This window comes from Mastacembelus armatus, chromosome 21, assembly GCF_900324485.2.
Source record: "Mastacembelus armatus chromosome 21, fMasArm1.2, whole genome shotgun sequence".
Taxonomy (NCBI): domain Eukaryota; kingdom Metazoa; phylum Chordata; class Actinopteri; order Synbranchiformes; family Mastacembelidae; genus Mastacembelus; species Mastacembelus armatus.
This window is the reverse complement of record NC_046653.1, coordinates 13,980,722-13,991,716: the sequence shown is the minus strand read 5'-3', so window position 1 is coordinate 13,991,716 and position 10,995 is coordinate 13,980,722. Positions and strand designations below refer to the sequence as shown.

Here is a 10,995-nt window from a genome sequence, read left to right as displayed (position 1 = left end):
CACAAGGAGTCAAACAATGTAATCCCTGCTCATAAGAGCTCAGCATTTTAGGACATATTTAAAAAAATATTTAAACCCAGGCTGTGAAGCCGTTAGAGGTTTTACAGACCATTGCTTTTACAATTAAGTATTAGCCACTGCACGCTCTAAAACAGACTGCATTAGGGTGGCCAACCCATGTTCTGTGAAGGCCACTGCCCTGCTTGTTTTCCAACTACCTGCATCAGGTGTGTTCAGTCAGTCAAATGCTGGAAGATGCCAATTCACATTTTCTTCCCCCACTCCTTCATCTGAGTTGTAATAGCTAAAAAATGGGCTTCCCTTAACATTGTACCTTAAAATCATAGTCCATCTGCTATCTACAGCTATTGACTGGGCTGATTATCATTAGTTTTTCGTGTTAAAACTATCACCTTGTTAAAACATCTGGCAATAAAATCATGTTGCAACAAGGTATTTTTAACTTGATGTTGCAGAGGAGTCCACTTGGGATCCGCTTGAGCTTCCAGAGATTCACCACTAGATGGTACAATGTCGCAATGAAGACACTTAGCCGGGACCTTTGTTTTGCATTTTAACAATTAACATCAAATTCAGCTGTAATAACGGGGTTTTCCACATTAAATAACTAAACAGAAACCAGTGCTGCTTCTTAATATATCCATGCTCTGAACGAATTGGAAGCGGAAGAAAACAGTGATACGTCATTTCCGGCCTATATGCCCCGCCTCTTGCAGAGAAAACCGCGGATTTTCAAACTAACGGCAGTTTGACGGCGGCATTTTAACACTTGTGAGTATTGTTTACTTGTAAATAAACAAAGTTTATCTAATGCCAGGTTGTGATACAGTCTACTGCAGCTAATTAACCGCTTATGTTTTCTAGCGCGAACCAGTTAACGTCACACAGTTGGTCCCGTAAACTGTTTCTGTTTATAGTTAAAGTTACTCATCGGTAACTTACTCCGTAAAGTCACAGTACGTTAACGTAACGAGTAGCTAATGTGGTTTGTCCCTAACAGTTATTCTTCTAAGGCCAGTTGGCGTCGGACGATAATCTACTAACCTTCATTCGTCGTCGTGTCTTTGTTTATGATGATGGTAACAATGGTAACCTTGCAGCTTTAGCAGGAAGCTAACTAGCTAGGTTACCATGCATGTTTCGTCTGCTAATGCTATAATAGAGCAATACCAAATGTCCATTTAATGTGAGCTAACGTTACAAGACTTTCTTACCTTATCCAGCAACAAACTGTTTTCATTATCAGGAAGCACGTTATGCTGATTATTTCGACATGGTGTTAATAGCTGTAGCTAACAAACTATAGACAATTACACAAGTAATGTGAAATAATGAAGGTTGTTGTTTTAAGTGCACACGATGGACATTGTGCTGTCTTTTTTTTTTAATCACAGATTGTCTGACACCCGAACATCATGACATCCATTACTGATCCAAGCATTAGTGACAGGTTCACCAGTGAGATGGAGGAGATCCACAACAAACAACTCAAAGCATATGCAGAGATAAATGATATGACTATAGAGAGGTGCCAGTCCCATAGACAGTTGGTGAAGCTTGCACTAGGTATGTTCTGTGTCTTTTTCACTAGCTAACCATGTTTTTCATTGTGTCAGACTTTTCAAATTTGAAATAAATATATATCTGTTTATGGCTGCATGTTAGTGTGATAGTCTTATAGTATCAATACAAGTGTCTTGGTTTCTGTTGGACTGATTTGAATTGTAATTTGACCTTTTTTATTTTCCTTTGGTGCAGATACATATTTAAAGAAATGCAAGGACAACGAGATGCTCTTTCAGGCAATACAGGCTTTGAAAATAGGTGAGTTTTTGCATCAGGCCACACTTATAAGGCATCTGTGCCATACACAATTTTAGCTGTTTGCATGTTTTACAAGAATGAAAAAAAATTTCTGATGGTCCAACACCATCTGCAATTTTTTCTCATTTTCTGATATGCACCATAGACTTATGCTTGTGTTTTGCAACAAAAGGCTGTAATGCAACTTCAGTGTCTTCATTGTTTATGTGACAAAACGTGAACTGACACATCATTCGTCCGTCAGACGTGGAACAAAAAAACACAGCATTGAAAGAGAAACAGCAAACCATTTCTGAAGTGACATATGAGATTCAGCAGAAAGAGATCCAGAAAGATGACATCATTGAGAAGATTGAGAAACTTAAAGAAGAACAAGTCAAAAGAAAACAGTGTAAGTTGATAATTAAATGAATGGTGTGGATAACAATGTAATTTGTAGTTGTAACATATGACTGTATTAGTAGTTGATCCCTGCACATATTTTTTTCCTCTTTTCAGTGATTGAATCTCAAAATAAAGCAAACAAAGACAGACTGAGGAATCTCCAGAAATCCAGACTGGTCTTTCAAGATCATTTGGGGTTGGAGATACGAGCAGTCTTCTGCAAAACACAACAGGCTAACGGTATGGCAAACACAAGCATGCACATTTCTATGTTCAGTATGTTTCTTAAGCTCTGTTTCCATTCCTCATTACTGTTTATTAAAACTAATAGCAATTAAAGTGGAGATTTACATGTGTAGAACTAATCTCTAGCTGTTTTGTCATATTGGGTACACCCACAGATAACCCCAAAATCAAGAAAATAAATGACAATTTTACAATGGGAGTTTCACAACATATACTTATAAAGAGGTTGTCACACATGACTGCTGTTCAGGAGAATTGGCTATGACTATACCAGACTGGGAAGGAAAAATGAGAAAACATCATCAACAGTCAGGTCTTTTTGAAACACATGACAGTAATTGCATCTTCTCCTAAAGTCTTGGCTCTCTTGACAGTTAAAAGTATAAATTACTTCAAAATTTACTGAGGTTTTTTTTTTTTTGTGTGTGTGTCCTGTAAAGGTGAAAAGTTGCAGTTTATTTTCCGGAATATCAACCAATCAGATGAGGACAGTCCCTACATCATCACGATGGGGATTAAAGAAGATGGATCCTACCAGAGTAAGTAGTGTGTTTTTTAGTAGTACGTATTGGTGTGGGAATGATTGCAACAGACAGGCCAAGTTAAGCATTGACACCAGTGTGATGCTATCCTGATGTTGGTCTTATCAAGAGATTTTTTTTGACAAATTTCACCAGCCTTACAGCCCTGTAAGTGCTGCAGATGACTACTGTAAGATTTACTGGTCTTCAATTTCCACAGTTGTGTCAAGTGACCCTATGCTTGAGTGTTTGCCAGCCTTGGAAAGCCGGCTTCAGGAGACCAATAACCTAGCAGCATTCCTCGCAAACTGCAAGAAGGAGTTTATCTCTCTGGCACGTTGCTAAGATCAGAAGGATGGAAAGATAGCAGCACAGTTCATCATTGACAGCCTTGTGGCTGATATTGTTTTAGAAGTAAATATATATATGAATAAAATGAGCATCCATACAATGGGGTAAAAAGTTTTCATTTATTTTTTATGTCATTACCCATTTTAAAAGGGATGAGTGGTGAGCTATTGTTTTTATTAACTGTTCTTAAAACATGGCTTATAATCTGTATAGTCAATACATGGTCTTTACTTTGATTTGCATTTTCTGACATTTCTGTTTTTTTGGCACTGCAGGCGTTAACCACTTTATTTCCTTGTGACTTTAAATTTCTCATTGTGTCAGTCAAGCATCAGTCAGTTTTGCACTGCTTGACACAGACAGCTCTTCAACATATGCTGATGGGAAATAGCCTGTTTGTCCATTAAGTTCACCAAACCACCAACCATTGTCTTTTTTTGTGTAAATGTCTAGGAGATCTCCTATGAAGCACAGACAGAAATCGTATTATTACAGCTATAAATCTGCACTGTTGTGTAATCTGCAGCTGATTTGCAAATTACCTTCTTTCAAAGTCAGAGCATCATCCTGTTCAGATGTGAAATTGTATAGAGCCGTGCATTTTCCTACACTGCAAAACTCTGATGTTGTTTGACCTGTAAAATTAATATTTATTCATTGATGTAGTTGTATGGTAAATTTCCAAATGTGGGTATTAGAAATAAATCCCTCAGCATTAGCGTTCTAGAGGTTACCTTGTCTCTCATCATCTGTGTGTGACGGAGCTCCATTAACAGTGATGCCAACCTCTCCTGCTTGAGATTCATGTGTTGAAGTTGTGGAGGTGGTAGTGTCATTGACACAGGGTGACAGCTCTGCAGACTGTTGTGTCACAAACTGAACTGGTCCTCTGTAAATCATGGAAGCTCTCAGTGACTGTTGGGATCTTAACGGTGTCCTCCTGAGTTTGACTGGACGGGTCAGTTGGACGACACTGTGCTCACAGTCCTTAAAAGAACAGCGGGTTTGGTTATGTTTGATCTGTATGGTTTGTCTTTAGAAAAGTTGACTAAAACATTTAAGTATCACTACATGTGGTAAGAACTAGCAATTGTAGGCTTATTGCACAGAACCAACCTGAGTCAGTTGCAACATCAATAATATCACATGCTTTGCTAATTTTACTTCCTGAAGTAGTTAATAATTAAGGATAACTGATTAACTGAAATTTAATTGCTTGTCTATATTAATAATACATTAATTGTTCAAATGATTTTTTAAGTATGAATATTAAACATTACCAGCTCCAAATATCAAATATGATTGATTGCTTTGGGGTATGGAGTGTTTGTCAGACAAGCTATTTTAAGATGTTGCCTTGGGTTTAAGTAAATGCTAAATGACATTTTTTTAATTTTTGGATATTTTATTTTACTTTAAGTAAAGTGATAAGATGTTTAATCATGAAAAGCAATGGGATTAGCTCACAATGAATAAAGCAAATTATCTAACTAATGTGTTGGTAAATACAAAAACAGATGGGAAGAGCAGTTCTCTAATTTCAGAGACCCAAAAATTACACCATAAGTACTACAATTAATATTGTATACATTATTCCTTTTAGTCCAGATACGATTTGTCCAATACAACCAGTAAACTATAACCCACTGTAATTTAAATGTTTGCTGAAAGGTGACTGAACATTATGCAGCCATTATCCTGAGGGACAGCTATTCTCTTATTTGCCATGAAGACTTTTCTCATTAGTTTGGAGACTCACACCAGAAACATTAGTCTTACCTTATCTTTCCATTTCACAATGCTGTCACTAAATCGGTGAGAGGACTTGGGTCTCCCTTCTAATTCAGACAGTGTCACAGAGAGTTTGTAGTGATTTGCCTCGAGGAGATCCAGTTTTAGAGTACACTACAGGTAACAAGATGATGTTAGTGAACAACAACAATGGTAAAGTAAACATCTATCTGTATATGCCACAGATCCACTCAACAGTCTGCCTACACACACTGTAAAGCATATACCTCGTCAAACTGCTGTTCGGTTTCCTCAAAGTTTTTTTGGTTTGAAAATGATGGATTTTTGGAGTACATTTTCATCAGATTTTCAATTCCTGCAATGAATAGAACATTGAAGGTGACTTAGAAACAAATTGAATGATTTTTCTCTACAGTGTCTATTATGCACCACAGAGTTAATACTGAAAGACAAATTTTCCACCTTCAGAAGATATTGTGTATTTGAAACAAATTATTGAATTCAACTAACCTTCACAGTCTTTCTTTGTTCTTTTAATACTGTCCTCCAAGCGTTGCAGTTTGAGTTTGATGGCCTCTCTTCTTCGGTCTTTGTCCATCAGTGATTTGCTGTCCTCCTCCTGATATACCAGAACAGAATAACATGGATTTATTGAATGATATGAGTAACTATTGACAGTTACTGTATGGTGTAATATTGACTGGTGGAGTATTGCCTAGATATTGAATAAACATGTTATTGTCACTATTGCACTGCATTTTCATATAGAGTATGTAATCCAGTATTACATCAGGTAATTCACTTTAGAGTAGCACTACTATTTGACTACATTAAGATGTATAACAATGAAATCTAAATGTCAAAACTGTAAAAAAATACATTAGAGCACACAAAATCCTGTCATATGTCGTAAATGACAAGTGTGTTTGTATCTGCCATTTGCACATTCCCATCAGAAAGACACCCCCCCGCAGGGATGGCTGTGCTTTTATGTGAGTCACTGAATCATTATCTGGCCTGCAGGAGAAACTTCAAAGTACAACACATTCTTAGAGCAAAAATATTGCAGACTTACAAAATAATCAGTCATCAAGAACTCAGCTTTGTTATCTTCAGCTGTGACACTGTTTTCTGCCATCAGAATTTGTATGTCTTTATCAATGTCCACCCTCTGGACTAGCTGCTCTATTTGTCTTTGGCCCTGAAGGAGGTAGAAACGTGTTATAGTAAGTTACAATATCCATCATGGGATTTAGCAAGGAGGACAGATATCAAGATATCTTACATGTTTTAGAGTCTGACCAAAAGTGGTCATGTGGAGGTTGTATCTGTTCAAAATGTTGCAGAGAACTTCAATTCTCTGTTTCTCCAGCTCCTGTATGATCTGAAAAAGCAGAAAGTAGCTTTCAGTACAGCACTTTCAATTCCCATCTAGACCTCTGGCCTAGTCATTTGCTTTTTGATGCATGTGAGAACAAGGTCATAGCAACTAGAAAGATTGTACAATAACTAACAGCCTTGTGTCCTGCTCAAATGTCCTTGAACAAAGCTACTGCATTTTCCCATTTTTGCCCTTCGTCACTGCATACTAAGAAAGTGTGTGTATTTCAGATAATGCATTGCAGTTGTCTGCATATAGTGTCTGCATAATTTGGTACTCCAAACAGAGAACTTGACTGAACTGACACTTACAGGCAAGGCATCAAAACTTCCTATTTATCACTCACGAGATGTCACTTTGCAGAAAAAGAACTGATAAATGTGCACAAAATTAAAAATATGAATTCATTTTCCCCATACCTGGTGGCAGTTTTTCAGTGTGTTTTCCCACTTCAGTCGCAACTGATGACCCTCCATGTTGATATTAAAGTATTCCTCATCCACCCGCACTTGCATCTCTGCCGACTTAGTCAGCCTGTTAACCATCTGTAACAGAAAAAAAATCTTTAGCCGCCATTTTTCAAGCAGGAATTCTCTCACGTTGTGAAAACATATGTAACGTCAAAAAGTGTGGCAATCCTGTACTGTACCTTTTGTTTTTCCTTTTCTGTGCAGATGTGCTTGTTGTTCTCAACAAAGTTGAACAAAGCCTCATGTTCTCTTGTTAGTCCAACCAGTTTCTTTTTTATCTGTTTTAGAAAGAAGGAAACACAATAAAGCATTAAAGACTAAATTACAGCATAATAAAATTATATAGGTAAGTATCGCATTCAATGCTACTACTATTCTACAGTAATATACTGTATGAATGATGATAGAACAGTTTATTATTTAGTTTTTTTGTAATTACTGGTGACCTATGTTTTATGTGTATTTTTAAGTCAAGTTGTGGTATTTTTAAAGGAACCGGACAGTACATTTTCTTAGTTATTTAAAAAAAAAAAAACGGTCTCATTTTCACTGAAACAACCAAAAATATTTTTAAGTATGTTCAAAATAGTTCAGTCAAACAATCAAACAATCAGTCTAGCCATTTTGCATGGAAACTCATAATGTCATGTGAGCATTATGGTGCTTTTGTCACCATAATAAACAGAAAATGTGGCTTCATGACAGCATCAGGATGTTTATAAAACTTTATAACCTGTCAGGCAAAAATGGATAGAGTGATTATACACTATTGAAATCCTTGACCTTGTGAAGTATTGCAGTCCTACTTGTTATAATTGCTTTACATAATGCATTATTCAAGCCTATAACATTTCTTATAATGCATTATGAATAGTTTGTAATGCATTTTGAGTATTATAAGAACTGCACAATAACAGTTTACATACACACAAAGTTTCTAAAGACGAGCTTAAAATATGAAGGGCCTAAGTAGCAGCTCGATCACAGCTGATTCTTATTTCAGCAACATTGACAACAAGTTTCTTTTTCTTTTCAGGAGATCCTTTACCTTGAGTTGCTCATTACAATTAGCAGTAACAAGCTTTCCACTTCTTTCAATGGCACCGTCAAGCTATAAAAACATGGAAACATGGAAACATTATGACTGGAAGGTAGAACGCAGATTAACTGAAAAGAATAAATTGCATACAGGTCTCTTTCTCTTATTATGTTCATCTAAGACTTGTCGTATTTCCACAATTGCTTCTTGTTGGAATGCATTTCCTAATGATCTGGAATGAGAACAACACACCATTATTAATCCGAATCACCTGTGTGCTTGTTTAAATCAGTGGACAAGAGCAGTTATGGGGTGAATTCAGGCTGAAAACTACCTGTGGGCATCTGCTCTTGAATACATCTCATCTGACACATGACACCAGGCGTTGTAGGTGGAGCTGAGTAGAGAGAGCCAGCATGAAAAGGTTAGAGCTGTGGGCTAATTAGCCTGACACCTGCCTGTGTTTTGATCACTGGCAAGGTGCTTGTTTTTCCCATGACACCATTATTTCTGTACGCCACATGGCAGTTAGTCCCCAGGTAGAGGCCATGTTGAACACAAAACAGACAAAAGACAGAGCCAATTAAAAAGGTTGCACTGTGTCGCTTACTTGCTTGACATTCCCTTGGAGACCCTGATGAGTTTGCCAGCAAGTTTTTGTAGCCCTTTAGCATAAGTAAATTCCAGATCAGCTCTGAAACAGGAAGAGGTTTCAGCAAAAACGGAGTCAAACAATAATTCATGTAGATATTCAGATTTTATCTGAAGGCCATAAATGTATTTTGAACCTACCTTTGCTGAAAAACTGTCATAAGCTCTTTGCAGAAATACTCCCCAGTTTTTGAAAATTGCTTCACATTTTGATAGAGTTGGTTATACTGAAAGACAGAATAAGGCTCTAGGAGAAAGTTGCTATGGAGCAATGACACCCTGAATCAACTGAGTTCAAACCAATACAATGATAGAGATGATAGTGAGAGCTATGAAAACCTGTCTGTTACAATGAAACGCATGTAAAAACATTCTTTTTTGCTACATCAAGCTGAACCTTTAAAGAGCTACTCACAGCGCACGTGCCGATAAGGTCCTTCATCTTAAGACTGTGACTGTTTGTTGACTTTGTACCTGGAACTTTGACCACCCTCCTCCCAAAGTCATGCATGCGGAAATCACCTGAGCTTTTTTCTCAGTGCACCATGCAAAGGAAAATTCCAGCGAGGGGGAGAAAAAAGAAACCAGATGTATAAAATAGCTGGATGGCAAGTGAGTCTGTCACCAGCATGAAGAAAGGGAAAGATAAACACAAGATGAGCAACCATTCATGCTGTTAATCAATTGTTTATTAATTTATGTTGTAAAGAAATACACCATCTGAATTGTGATTAGTCACCTTTTATAAAGGATTTATTAGTTGTAACTAATGGCTTTATTATGGTTAGTAATTCATTTACTACTACTTGCCAGTTGCAAGCCATAGTAGCTCACTCAGATCCAGCCCACGTCATGCCAGGAACAAAGTCAAAGTATGTACACACTTAACAAAAATGCCTCTCAGACAGGGGCACCATTACGTCACCAGCTCTATTAATATGATTCATGACCAAACAGTATGACTGCAAAAAGAGACACCATCTGGTCAACCTCTGATTTGGTCACTTCAGTGTGTTTAGAGAGGACAATGGATAGTGGTTGGTAAACACCTCAAAAGGCAAACCTGACCCTAAATAACATGGGAATGGCTTAAAGGCCACACAAGAGCCAGTGTTTCCTTCTCAGCCACAGAATAGTAAAGCTGATGTTTATTCAACGTCCTGGAGAAGTGACAAACTGGTCTGTCATTGGGCAGCACGGTGGTTGAGTGGTTAGCTCCGTTGCCTCACAGCAAGAAGGTTCAGGGTTTCTCTGTGGAGTTTGCATGTTCTCCCTGTGCTTGTGTGGGTTTTCTCCAGGTACTCTGGTTTCCTCCCACAGTCCAAAAACATGTATGTCAGGTTGATTGGTGACTCTAAATTGCCCATAGGAGTGAGTGTGAGTGTGTGAGGTTGTTTGTCTCTATGTGGCCCTGTGATGGACTGGTGACCTGTCCAGGGTGTACCCCTGCCTTTCACCCAAAGAGAGCTGGGATAGGCTCCAGCTGATCCCTGTGACCCTGGTTAAGTAATAAGTGAGTATAGATAATGGATGGATGGTCTGTCTTCGCCATGAGTGTCTGTCTGCCCCAATGTGACTAAAGTATCCACTTGTATCTTTGGAAATGAAGAAGACCAAATTTACGAATACAACAAGCTGAAGGAGCAGACACATGCCCTGAAGCAAAAAAAAATGACAAATTGATTCAAGAAATTCAGATGTCTAAAAACAACCTAAACAATTTGAGAAATCATGAGGACCAATATAAATTATTAAAGACAGAAAAAAAGGACCTCATGAACAGAAAGAACACTCTGCATAAAGAGCTTCAGGAATTAGAAAAAGAGATTTCAAAGAAAAGAGTGTGGAAGGATAAAAATGATAAAATAAGTAAAGAGATTGAATCCCTCAGCATAGAGAATAGTGCCCTGCAGATCCAGATTGATACGCTCAACAGCAGCATCCTAGATCGTAAAGCTCTGGATGTCCTGTATGAGTCTCTGAAAGCAAAGAAAAATTCCTTGAGACAGCAGAACGACAAGCTTAGAAACGAACTTCAGAAGCTTAAAAAAAGACAGAGCAAAGAAAAAGATTTAGAGGTGTTGTGTGCTGCTATAAAGGTGGAAATAGAGGAACTTAACAGACAAAACTGTGGTATTGAAACAGAAATCCAAGAGCTGACTGGCTTTTAGTTAGCTACAAAGTTACAAAGCATTTCATTTGCTGCACTTGCTGAGGGATTGACAAGAATGCAAAAAAGACACAACTTCTGCATGATGCAGAGGCCAGTGTCAAGTGAACTATGCAAAATATATAATAAAATCATGAATAAATCAAATTATCTAGAGACTGGTTTGGTTATACATTTAATAGAGT

General features: G+C 37.6%; 2 protein-coding genes across 2 annotated transcripts; one reads left to right on the top strand and one right to left on the bottom strand.

The window, feature by feature from the left end:
* Positions 1–724: 724 nt before the first annotated feature.
* On the top strand, positions 725–4,837 carry spc25 (SPC25 component of NDC80 kinetochore complex). The gene is made up of 7 exons (XM_026296409.2): positions 725–792; positions 1,416–1,587; positions 1,780–1,845; positions 2,090–2,236; positions 2,344–2,469; positions 2,916–3,014; positions 3,217–4,837. Exons 2-7 carry the CDS (start codon positions 1,437–1,439, stop codon positions 3,339–3,341), a joined length of 714 nt encoding a protein of 237 aa, XP_026152194.1. The 5' UTR covers positions 725–792; positions 1,416–1,436; the 3' UTR covers positions 3,342–4,837.
* On the bottom strand, positions 3,524–9,151 carry nostrin (nitric oxide synthase trafficking). The gene is made up of 16 exons (XM_026296408.1): positions 9,056–9,151; positions 8,782–8,867; positions 8,600–8,683; positions 8,324–8,386; positions 8,140–8,221; positions 7,999–8,061; positions 7,130–7,228; positions 6,900–7,025; positions 6,385–6,483; positions 6,175–6,300; positions 5,610–5,718; positions 5,366–5,454; positions 5,127–5,252; positions 4,082–4,334; positions 3,890–3,982; positions 3,524–3,808 (listed from the first exon to the last, which is right to left on the bottom strand). The coding sequence occupies exons 1-16, from the start codon at positions 9,149–9,151 to the stop codon at positions 3,672–3,674; spliced, it is 1,731 nt and encodes a 576-aa protein (XP_026152193.1). The 3' UTR covers positions 3,524–3,671.
* Positions 9,152–10,995: the final 1,844 nt, after the last annotated feature.